This window comes from Haliotis asinina, chromosome 3 (assembly GCF_037392515.1).
Source record: "Haliotis asinina isolate JCU_RB_2024 chromosome 3, JCU_Hal_asi_v2, whole genome shotgun sequence".
Lineage (NCBI taxonomy): Eukaryota > Metazoa > Mollusca > Gastropoda > Lepetellida > Haliotidae > Haliotis > Haliotis asinina.
The window spans coordinates 68,413,377-68,426,523 of NC_090282.1; the positions used below are offsets into that span (position 1 = coordinate 68,413,377).

Below are 13,147 nucleotides of genomic sequence, written 5' to 3' on the forward strand. Positions count from 1 at the left end.
ATAAAAATACATAATATTGTATCTTTTGTGGACGAGCATTACTTCGACTTTATTCTTAAACTCATCCCGAACAGTTCCACTCTGTTTTTGTAGACGTGATTACTGGTATCTGACACACAATATGGAGCTAAATTTGTAAAGGAAAGAATGCATTCCACTAAATCTATTTAAACCGGTACGTGGTATTCGAAGCGTGCAAGACTGTTACCCAGTCGATCCAAATAACCAGCAGATGAGTCGATCTGCTTCAGAGCTGTGAAAGAAAGTCAGGACTCAGGATTTCTATTTTATACGAATAATGTCAGACGAAGGGTTGAGAAAATTTTGTGCGGCTCTGCCTAAAATAGTATGTCATTTAGGCACACATGTAATTGTTTTTGTACATGTTGGGTTACAACTAGCCCCAGAATTTTCCTAGTATTTTCACGACAATCAGCAAGTCCACAAATGCGGAGAAAACAGAACTTAAAAGATTCTTAAAAGATTTGTTGTTATTGTCAACCTTCCAAATTTGCCATGTATTTACTCATGTCAACGTGTCAGAGAGAGAAACCTTTCAAAGTTTCGCATCAGACCACAAGACCACTTTGTGGACAGCAATTAGTGGTCCTGTCTGTACTTAACAGGTCCAAAATAACATTCGGAAAGATTTCCACCTATATCATAATTTATATTTCATTCTAGTCAAATACTGTCACCTAAATATATATTCCTCATCTGATAAGAGTGATTTTTAACGTTTCTTAATGTGAAAGACATTATTGTCACATATCAAATTGCCAAAAATGACATTTATCAAAGAAATTTATCCTCATAAAAAATAGGGGAGATAGGGGCAGAAGTCTTACTGTCCTGATGAATTTTTGCTTGCCAGGGACCTCAGGACCAGCGTAAATTTCACAATCTGCTTGTTTTCAATCAGTCTAGAATTCATTTGTCTGGCATTCCAATGCAACTCTCAAACAGCAACACAGTACCTCTGCATCTTTTTTTCATGGTACTGTCCCAGCAGAACCCTTTGGTCTGAATCCAGACTGTTTACTTAGTCAAATGTGAAACTGTCCAGTTACAGGAAGAAATCGTTTGCATATGCTCAGACACTGCCAGGAACAATCTTCCCCTTGATGTCCACCAAATTTATCTCAGATGTCATTACCCTAATATTAAAGTTAACTTTTTTAGGTTATCCTTGTGTTCAAATGTCATGGGAAAAACCTGATTGGCACCAGGACTCTTGTTAGATTTGATCACTGCATAAAATACTGAAGGAAAAACATACAGGATCGCCTCCATTTTCTGACCTATATATATACAATGAGGACATTAATTGGAAGTATGCCCACACATTGTCAGACTGTTGCAAGAGCATGTTGGGGCATACAAGATACTGAATCTCTGTATTTGAACTAAAAACAATGAGTCAAATCTGTTATGTACAATGTGATTAAAATCTGAAATTTTATGGAATCCCTATTTTTGTCTTTGAGTTTATATTCACACAGAACTACATTGAGGCAATATTTTGTGTTCTGCAGGAGCTTCATGCACACCTCAACACCAGTTTCAGCAAAGTGACACTGCAAGCACTGGTGGACAGGAAGATCAAACATGATCCAACCTTCACCTCCCAGAAGATGACCTTTGATGGGAATGAGACAGCTGGAATAGAAGAGTAGGAAACTGATTTTCACAACCAGACACATAAGACATAAAGAAAGCTCATGCATGCATGCTGAAACCTAAAGAGATGTCAAACCATCTTAATAGATGATCAACAAAATGTCCATGGGAGAATGCGTTCCCTAATATCAGCTTGTAATACAGACAGGTCATATCAGAACATGTATGGCTACCTTTGATGGAGGACTATATGTCACAGGCAGCCATACGTCTTTACTCTCTCTTTCAGTGCATTTCCATGGTCTTAATGATTCAGAGTTGTTTGATCTTCAGCTGATTCACAGGCTTCTGTCTGTGACATAATGACAATTTGAATTGCACTTGCATCTGTCTGTCAGCCTGGTATGATTGCTGACAGATATCAACATTTTCTGATCTTGATCTTTCCTATTACAGGTAAGTACCCTCCTTATGTGTTCATTCTACATCTATCTAATATTTTAATCATTCTTTTAATTACTAAACAGGTAAGCTTCAAGGTAGCTAATTCTGTGTTGCTGATCAGGTGTAGTGGAAATACACTGCTTATCGCTCATTACTAACATAAACATTGAACAGGCACTTCATGTAAGTCAGTTTGTGAGAGGAATAAATTGTATATATTTCGCATGATGAAAAACATACTGCACAAAGATCATTATTTCATAGATCACTGACCTTGTGCGTGTGTGTGACATCAGGAACCTGTAATTTCATTATAATGACTACAATGTGCAACACCTGAGCCGTTGCAGTGTATTTTTCCTATTTTACTTAATCCATTAGTTTATCTATTGTATGTAATATAGACATTCAGTTCTCACCAGTTCCCCTGGTAGAATGGCTGACAGACATCAATATTTTCTTATGTTGATCTTTCTCATTACAGAGATGTAGACAACTTTTATGAAAATTCCTTAATATATGTCTTGGACAACAGAAGCCTGAACCTGAGACAAAATGGTGCCCAAGTGGTGACAGAGTGAGGCTTGGTCAACACAATGTTGATGACGAGCCCTCGTACATGTGCCATCAACCATAAGTTGAACTGTGAAACTTTCATCTGTGATATTGAATGTGATTGGCTTTGACAAGTATTCATCTGCAGGATCACTTGTGTATTATTGTTTTATATACACATTGTCACCGATGTCACCACGACCTGTATACCCACATTGTACATCCAATTCATTGCATGATAAAGCTCCATAAATAAACTTGCTTTTGTTCTATTTTTACTCCATTAGTTGTATTATTCACCTATCATTTTGAGGTAGAATAGTTACAACTGCTGTTTATACATTAGTTCATGTGCTGATAGTATGTAGATTAGCATTTAGTTTAAGTTTAGTTAGATTTAGTTTTATTGTTATTAAGGCATAGTCTTTTAAAGGACAATACTTAGTTAAGTGGCATCATTATTCGGGGTCATTTACTAACTGTGATTGTTCATACCATGTCTGTATGTGTTTGAGAATGTGTATGTTGCGTACAATTGCACCAGTAATGATGAGAGGTTAACACTCTCCTTACATTCTACATCTATCTCTAATTGCTTGTAGAATAGTTACATCTAATGTGTAAGGAAGTATTGATACAGGAAACACCAAGGTAACTAATATGGGACCTGTTATGTTATCAACATTTTCTTTGTCTTTCTCATTTCAAGCAAATAAACAGGTTTTAAAAACCCTGTCTTCTTAACATTTGTCTGGGACAATAGGAGCTTGAACTTGTGACATAAATATGACACTTGTCAACATGATGTGTTGACCTTTTCATTGAGTTTTGGAACAGCTGTTCTTGCTGGCATTTAGAGTTGTCAAGAAAATTTTATTAGTACCAGGAATACCATCGTGTAGGACAAGCTCACTCTCACCACAAACACCAAGTGTCATAGTAATCCTTCATGTAATTTCTATCCCCAGTTTGCCATCATGCCACGTAGAATATTTTTTGTGAGATATCTGAAACTTATTCTCCTGTGACATTTTGACTTTCCAATAAATGGACAAGTGACATGTATTTTGGCAGTATGTTGTAATCACCCGTTTTTTCCTTTCCAGATCATTCAACATATTCAAACAAATCCACATGATATGCAATGACGCTCATGCCATCTACACTGTAAGTAGTAGCAATAATCATTCTGATTCACCTTTCTTAGAATATTTGTTGCAAACAAATAAGAGTTTCAACTGAAAACAGAAATCTTCTCTTGGGTCAGAATTTGAACTTTAATATTTCATGTTTTGTCAAACCTGCATAGAAAGGGCAGTTTTGATTTATTGATAGCTGATTTTGTGACACCCAAAGTGGCTGCATTCCATCGTGTGCTGTCACTGGTCCCATGCTAACAACTTTTAGTTGCATAGCTTAGTGGGTAAAACGTTTACTCATACGTTGAAGAACCTGGCTGGAATCCTTACATGGTTACTATGTATGAAGGCCATTTCTGGTGTTCCCCACTGTGATATTGCTGGAATATTGCTAAATGCAGTTTAAAACAGTACTCACTCACTACAAAGAAGTACTGGTTATGTTTGTTTAGGTCTGTTGGACAGGCTGTGACTCCTTGTAAGTCTAGCTGAGCATAATGTGATTGAGTCCATTATGTCAATTTCATGGGTTGTGGACAAGGACACTTGAGATGATGACAGACATGTAAACTGATAGATATCTACATGCATTAACGAGGGGCGAAAACACACTCACACACTACGGGTATATTGACGAGTGTTTGTGTTTGTCTATGAGCAAGTTTGATGAGGGTAGCATGATAGCACCTTAGGGCTCGATTCAGTGCTTTGTTACTTGCACTGGTGCAACCTAGTTACTAGTGTAACCTGCACAAGGTGCATCTCAGTTTTTGAGAAAGAAATCAAAAATAAATCTAACATTATAAGCATAAATATGTCAGCTCATTTTTGTCTACAGTTTGAATAACTATGGCACTGAAACATTTCTATTTATAGACACGTCTCAGCTATGACAGCTCATGTAAACAGGGATTAGCTATTTCTCCATGTTGCTATGGTTTTACGGGTACTACATCGTGGACATATGTTTATGTTCACCGAAACCTCTGACGTTATGTCACACTACGTTGCAACAGGAATTTGGTTGGTGCAACATGGTCTTTATCTTCAGTTGTACCTGATGCAAGTAGCTTAACATCTCTTAAATCGAGCCCTGCTCCTGATCTGAGACTGACACCACTTGTAGAACATATCTGGATGTGTGTTGACCGACTGACCCACTCAATCACTCACTCACTCAGGTACCAGTTTAAAATTTAAAACATTTAGACTCAAATTTTGAAAATGTTAGATAGTATTTTTGTTGTATCTCATTTTGTCTCCATGATCAGGACGTAAAGGGATCATTCCATAAATATTTTACAGAATCAGTAATGGCCCATGTATAATATCTTTTCCTTGTCATGAATAACATTGATCTGCCTTCAGCTGACCCATGACATCATACACGAGTTTGCTGCGGACAACGTGAAGTATGTAGAGCTCCGCTCAACCCCCAAGACAATCCCAGAGACTGGACTGACCCCCGAGGTGTATCTGGACTGCATGTTGAAGGCCGTGCAAGACTGTGAGGAAGAAGGGGTGGACACCATTGTGAGGATACTCCCCTCCATTGACCGCAGGAACGGGGTCGACGTGGCGTACAAGACTGTTGACTTGGCTCACAAATATGCCCAGACGTCCAATGGTGTTGTGTGTGGGATTGACTTTAGTGGGGACCCATTGGTAAGTCTTCTGTAAAGAGATAGACTATATGTCTTCTGTAAAGAGATAGGCTATAAGTCTTCTGTAAAGAGATAGGCTATATGTCTTCTGTAATGACATAGGCTACTTAAGTCTTCTGTAATGTGATAGGCTGATCTACTGCAAACAGGTTTTATTTTGGACATAAAAAGTACAGCTGCTGGTGAGCCTCTGGTGCCATGTTATAATACCAAGTTTGTTACGGTACCATGTTAGTTAAGGTATCATGCTAGTTATGGTACCTTATGTTAGTTAGGGCACAATGTTACTTATATACCACGTTAGCTATGGTACCATGTTAGTTATAGCTTCATGTTAGTTAAGGCACCATGTTAATTATGGTACCATGCTAGTTAAGATACCATGTTAGTTATGGTACCGTATGTTAGTTAAGACACCATGTTAGTTATAATACCATGTCAGCTATGGTACAATGCTAGCTAAGGTACCATGTCAGTTAAAGTACCATGTTAGTTAAGGTACCATGTTAGTTACAGTACTAAGTTAGTTGAGGTATCATGCTGGTTATGGTACCTTATGTTAGTTAAGGCACCATGTTACTTATGTACCATGTTAGCTATGGTGCCATGTTAGCTATCGCATCATGTTAGTTAAGGTACCATGTTGACTATGGTACCATGTTAGTTAAGGTACCATGTTTGGCTATGGTGACATTTTATCTATGGTACCATGTTATTTATCGTACCATGTTAGCTATGGTACCATTTTAGTTAAGATACCATATTAGTTATGGTACTATGTTAGTTAAGGTACCATGTTTAGCTATGGTAACATTTTAGCTATGATACCATGTTATTTATTGTACCATGTTAGCTATGGTGCCATGTTAGCTATCGTTTCGTGTTTGTTAAGATACTGTGTTAGTTATGGTACCATGTTTGTTATGGCACCTTATGTTAGTTAAGGTACCATGTTAGTTTAGGTACTGTGTTAGGTATTGTACCATGTTTGCTTTGGTACAGTTATTTACAGTACCAGGTTAGTTAAGGTAGCATGTTAGTTGAGGCACCATGTTAGTTATAGTACCATGTTAGTTATATAGGTGTTTCTTGTGATAGGTTGGAGATGCTGCAGACTACATCCCAGTCTTCCAGTATGCCCACAACAAGGGGCTCAAGCTGGCTTTACATCTAGCTGAGGTGAGTTAACACAGCCTGTGGTGGAGGTTCCTGTATCAGAAGACTAGTGATTTAAAATATGTTAATTTGTCGGGTGTTAACACATGCTGAAAGGTGCCACTTTTCAGTGTTAATTTTAGCTAAGTGCATGTCATGTAAACCTTTGTCAACACAGATTTGGTTTGGTTTTCTTTGTCATTTAATGGCGCACTCAGCAATAGTCAAGCTACATGCCAGCAGTATGTGAATAATCAAGTCTGGACCAGATAGTGGCCAACAGCATGAACATCGATCTACACAACTTGGATACAACTACGTCAACCAAGTCACTGAGCCTGGCCACCCAATCCTGTTTATCACCTCTTGTGACAAGGATGGGTAACAGAAAACCAGTTCCAACCTTAATTTTCACATCTATTGTGAATACACATCTGACATGTACTATCTCAACATCACATGTAACATATGTCATATTTGGGATAACACTTTCTTAGTAAAGTACAAATTCTAGTACGTTTTGGGTTGAGTCCCATGCAGGATTCGAACCCGAACCTTCAGGGTCAGGCACCTAATTGCCAACACACTTAGTTATCCACCTAACCTGCTCAGCCATCACCACTTCCACACAAATGGGAGGGTGCAGGTTCAAATCCGGCATGGGACTCAACCGAAAAAGTACTAGAATTCGTACCTTACTCAGAAAGTGTGATCCCAAATATGACATATGTTACATTTGACCACTTTCTAACTGGCATTTTGTAATCATTTCAACATAATCCCAGTTTTCATACTTGAGTCTGTTGTGGTGTAGATTGCTAGCTTCAAGGAGACCTATGAAGTTATAAAGGGCACAACCGTTGGAAGGATAGGTCACGGGACGTTTCTACATCAGTGTTCTGAAGACTACAAGGACCTGACACAGTGTGTTGTACAACAACGCATTCCCATTGGTGAGTGATGTCCAGTAAGAACGCTCCTTGCCATCACAACTGCAGAAACTCACGTTTTAGTGGCCCTTGGGTATGCCATGCTTTTAACAATATTCCAGCAATATCACAGCAGGGGACACCATTGTACCCATGTGGGGAATCGAACCCAAGTGTTCGGCGTGATGAGCAAACGCTTTAACCACTAGACTACCCCTCCACCCCTGATGAATTTTAGTTTTTGGTTAGTCAGCACCATGCACCAACATCAGAAAAGTTGGGTGGGTGTCCTGTGCTTTTATAATGCTGGAATATTGTTAAAACGAGCGTGAAACCCAACTCACTCATTCATGCACTCGAAGTCCATGGTGATTATAGTAGGGCACTTTCCCTCCTCTTGCATCTGGTCTGTTGGGTATTCTTACTGCATTATGAAGCACATTTCCTTGAACACCATCCTCAGCAAAAATCCAGCTGTAAATAATCAAGTCCGGACCAGAAAATTCAGAGCTCCACATCATGCACATCGATCTATGCAATTTGGAACTGATGACATGTTAACTAAGTCAGCAAGCCTGACCACCCAATCCCATTTGTTGTCTCTTACAACCAGCATCGGTTGCTGAAGACCAATTCTATCCCGGCTCTTCACGGGTTCTTGGCTTGTGAAAATGCTCTTGCTTGCACTAATTGGTATGTTAGGTGCAGTTTCATTGGCTTGCAGATGGTAGTTATATTTCTGGAAATGGCACACTCACGAAATAAAGCTGTTGTCATTCAAGTTTGTCAGTGTTGTACCTCCAAAATTCTAAAATGCCATTCAAAGAAGTTTTCTATCACTGTGTGTTCCAGAAACATGTATGACATCCAACTTAAAGGCTCAGACTGTGTTGGACTACAGCTCACATCACCTTGAGTACTGGTACAACAGGCAACACCCAGTCATTATCTGTGTATGTGTCCTCTACTAGGGTTGTGAATTGATTGAAATCTTACAATGATGATTGGTTCATTGCCAATGAGCAAGCATCAAAAAAGAAATTGATTGTCATTTTTCACGTTTATCCTATTTAGGTTTTCGCATATAAGTATAACATGGTTCTCCATAGTTTTTGGGTATTTTTCAAAAAGTGAACAAATTGCATTTGCAAAATTTACATCCAATGTAAAATGATGCAACTTGCTATTTTAAATCGATGACTGATATATCATGAACATAAATTTCCTGGTGTCCTAAAAAAATATTAAGTCATCACTTGCGAGAAAGTGAAGTAAGTCTTCTAAGAACTGAAAACATTTTCTGGCCCCGACAGCTTATAAGATATGTATCATCATCAAGTGTTACAAACACTGAAACAGTAGTGAAAATGTGATCAGTTGCTTGGTGGTTTGGTCACTGTGACTCATCTTTGATTATTTCAGTTTATCAGATCACCACTAACCTTTACTACTATCGAGGTTGATTGTCTTAAGATCCCGTCTTTGAACTGAACAATAATGTTCTATACGTGAAAGCAGCTTGGTATTCAATCATCTATACGTGAAAGCAGCTTGGTATTCAATCATCTATACGTGAAAGCAGCTTGGTATTCAATCATCTATACATGAAAGCAGCTTGGTATTCAATCATGATAGCGGGGCTGCCCTCTTATAAGGTCATAATTGACCTGTTTGTAAGAACATGCTGATGATATTTTCTAAAGTAAGTAAGTTGCTTTTACTGAAACTCCCTTTCTGCACATGTATCAAAGCTTACAGATTCAGGATGTTATGACTGGAATACACAGATTACCCTCAGGTTTAAGTGAAACTTCAGTTTCCAAAAAGGCGTTATTGTCACTGATGACTGTACTTGGTTTGAAGGACAATTGTATAACAGTGGAGAGTTAAATGCTAAATTCTTCTTCTTATTATTGCAGACTGACGGGAAGGGTGTGTACCAAACCACAGTCACAGACGAATACCAACATGCTGCAGAAGCATTTGGACTCACACGCCAACAGTTGTGGCAGCTCTCCCTTCAGTCAGTAGACCATATATTTGCAGATGAAGCTACTAAACAGACTCTCAGACAAAGGTGGAACTGTATCAAACCATCCTTGGACTTCCAGGATGAGTGAGGGAAAAACAGCTTATGACTTTCTGTGTATTCATTTCACTGAGAAATCACAGCTATAATGATACTAAACAATCAGTCATGGGCCAACTTGTACAAAGTGATCTTAGCACTATGACTATCTTAAGCCTGTGTTGGAGAATGGGAGTTACACTCATAGCGCTAAGGTCGCTTTGTGCAAGTGGGACCTGGACATGGTGGAGAACAATCACTGATGCGCTTACAAGGAGCCATGCTCTGAAAGCCATTGAAGGTACCAAGCTTCGATGACTGTAGGAGCCTTATATTGAAGGCCATTGAAGGGCCAGTCATTGATGGCTCACAGTTGAAGGTACCAAGTATTGATGGCTATAGGAGCCACACATTGAGGGCTGTTGAAGGTACCAAGCACTGAAGGCTGTAGGAGCCATACACCAAATGCAGTTGAAGGTACCAAGCACTGATGGCTGTAGGAGCCATACAGTCAAGGCAGTTCAAGGTGTCAATGACTGAAGGCCTCTGTCAACTGCAAAATGAAGCTTGAAATATACTGCCCTGATATTGCTGAATTGAGATGAACGTGACCACCAAAATTATGTTATTCAGAGGTGCTAACTGGAATAAACATGAGGCAATCATTCCTTTACCTGTAATACAGCAGTGTTGTCTTAACTGAACGGAGTAAACCTGGCTGGCTATTCTCGAAACGTTCATAGCGCTACGAACTTCTTAAGCCCATTCTTAACACATTGGCTACGATCAAAGTTAAGAATTCTTAGGGCTACGAACACTTCAAGAATAAGGGCCCAGTTGACTACAGCTTTGAAACTCAATACTGGTAATGTATTGGCTTGTTGTGTCAGTGGGAAAGCACCTTTTCTTTCATTCTACTCATCCTCACCTCTTTTGGGTCTGTCTTCTTGTGTCTTATGATCCAGGGGCTCGTTTCAAAAAGCACTCGTAAGCTTAAGACCTCGGAGTGTCCTCATAGTATCCCCACCTCATATGCTGTAACACAGGAGATACCAATGTTATGAGAACAGTTACGAAATCTTAGGCTCACTAGTGCTTGTGAAACGGGACCCTGTTTAGAATTAATCTTCTGAAACCCAAGTTTGAGGAGATAGGGTAAACCCACCTTATACCTTGTTTTTTCCTTCACTGATATTCCATTGCTGTGACTGTCCCGAATTTCTTTTTCTCCTTCCAGCTATCTCTCTACCTTACTCTTACTTGTCTTTGATTGCCTTCCTCTGGATTTAACATCTTAATATAACTGTCCCTCACATTCTATACATAAAAAACTTAGTTCAGCAAAACCAACATAGCTCATGACTGATTTCGCCCGATTTTGAAGAACAAAAAAACTCACATTTTTTGTACTCTTTAACCCATTACATATGAAAGATTTGTGGTTAGTCTTAAGCAGAACACCAAATACCGAGCAATTAAATGTTGCCAATAAAAACCCGTCTGCTTCACTCTCACCCACCAATGAAACCACAGACTGGTAACCTAGCTCTGTCGCCTGAGCAGTGCAGTGAATCGCAGTGACGTCATGTGAGGAACGATTTTCAGTTAGTTGTGTATAAAATGTGTAACAAACTTATCAGTTTGCTAGTGTTGGATGTTGGTGTCAGCACAAATTTTCTCCAGATCCCTCAGTTTGTGCTAAATACATTGTTTGTGAGTGTGAAGTGAGCGTTGTGGAAGCCTGTACAGTAAAATCAGGTGGTTCAACACCTACGTGGCTTCCAAGATAGAAGATGCTATTTACATTTGTTTTCATCAAGTTAAAAAAAAATCAAAACTACTTACTAAACTCAGCAAAATAAAAACTTTACACCCATTTCAAAGTCAATGATTTGAACATTTTGGAAAATGGGTTTGAAATAACCATTGTATTCGGTTTCCTTGTCATTAAAGATGCTAAAACATTAAGATCATATTTGTCAGAATTGGTCCATCGGAAATGCAACTACAACATCCATGATCAAAAACTGTGAGTCACAACTTAATGAAATCATGTCAATATCGGGTGTGTCCTCCATGGGCATTCACAACTGCGATATGTCTCCTCATGGATTGGATGATGCGTCTGAACACAGCATGAGGAATGCGCCGCCATATTTGTACCAACATGGCACCAAGCTCCTGCAAGTTCTGTGGAGGGTTCCTTACTTGACGGAGTCGCCTGCCTAACAGGTCCCACGCATGCTCTGTGGGGTTGAGGGCGGGAGATCACTCCATGATATTGATGCCACCATTCTTGAGGAAATACGTTCTTAAACTGGCCGTATGAGGTCTGGCGTGATCCTGTTGGAAAGTCAGACCTGGGCCAAGAGCTGCCATGAATGGCAAAAGCTCTGGAACGAGCACCTGATCCCTGTATGCTGACGCATTAAGGTTTCCCTGGATGACAATGAGTCAATTGAGCATGTCTGTTGATAGCACCCCAAATCATAATGCTACCAACCCCAAATCGATCCACCTCCTGTACGCAACACTGGGCATTGCGTTCTATAAACTTTAACCCTTCCATCAGCAAAGGTTAATGTGAACCTTGATTCATGACTAAAGACACCCATATTCCAATCTCACTGGGTCCATCTCAGGTGCCATCTTGCCCAGAGAAGACGTTGGCGTCGATGGAAACAGGTTGGAATTAGACCACGATTTGGTCACTGTGCATGAAGACGAGCAGAGTGCATGCGATGTCGAATGGTTTTGGCAGTCACTTGACCTCCAAACAATACATTCCCAGTGGATGAGGCAGTGACAAACTGATTACGCAAATGACGTAAGGCAATCTGCGTGTGACGTCACACATGGTCAACCAGGACGGGGGCGGTCAGCTGTGGAGCCAGTTTGATGGACACGTGTCTGGAGGTAATGGATGGTCTGTCGACTACATCCCATAACCCTTGCAACATCAGTGACGGACGTTCCTGTATTCAGCATGCCAATGGCACGTTCACGCTGAATGTTTGACAGTCGTGGCATTGCAAATTAACGAATAATTAACCATAAAACCATGTTTTTTTGAGATGACACTCTACTCTGCTACTGTGAGATCAATTGCACGTTTATGCATAGGCCACGTGACTTGTGGCATGTGGAAACGTGATTTCAGCATGCACTGCTCTCCCCCTTGCTACGTAGGCCCGACCAGTAGAATGAATGTGTGACGTAGTGCCCTTGACAATGCATTTAACTATAATCAGAACAAGAACTCTTTCAAGAAAAGTTTCAAAACACTATTTGAAAAATAATGAGTGTCATGTTTTCATTTTTGCTGAGTTTAGTTGTAATAAATGATTGATAACCAAAATGATTTTGCATGGCATAACTTTTCATAACATAACGATTTCTTCCTTGTGGAAGTGACAATAACATTGTATCTAGTACCATACTAACACCCACCTTGCTTCCAAGAGTGAAACTGTTGTGTTATAAGCAGTGTCATGCAAAATCCTAGTGTCCATCAATCAAATACATATTTTACTACAATAGGAAGTAGTTTAGAATTTATAATGCGGTGAAAAC

General features: G+C 39.6%; 1 protein-coding gene across 1 annotated transcript; it reads left to right on the forward strand.

Annotated features, from left to right (window-relative positions):
- The first annotated feature begins 169 nt into the window (after positions 1–169).
- On the forward strand, positions 170–10,254 carry LOC137278369 (adenosine deaminase-like protein). The gene is made up of 8 exons (XM_067810659.1): positions 170–346; positions 1,536–1,672; positions 3,726–3,786; positions 5,127–5,423; positions 6,521–6,601; positions 7,392–7,530; positions 8,359–8,459; positions 9,426–10,254. The coding sequence occupies exons 1-8, from the start codon at positions 299–301 to the stop codon at positions 9,624–9,626; spliced, it is 1,065 nt and encodes a 354-aa protein (XP_067666760.1). The 5' UTR covers positions 170–298; the 3' UTR covers positions 9,627–10,254.
- Positions 10,255–13,147: the final 2,893 nt, after the last annotated feature.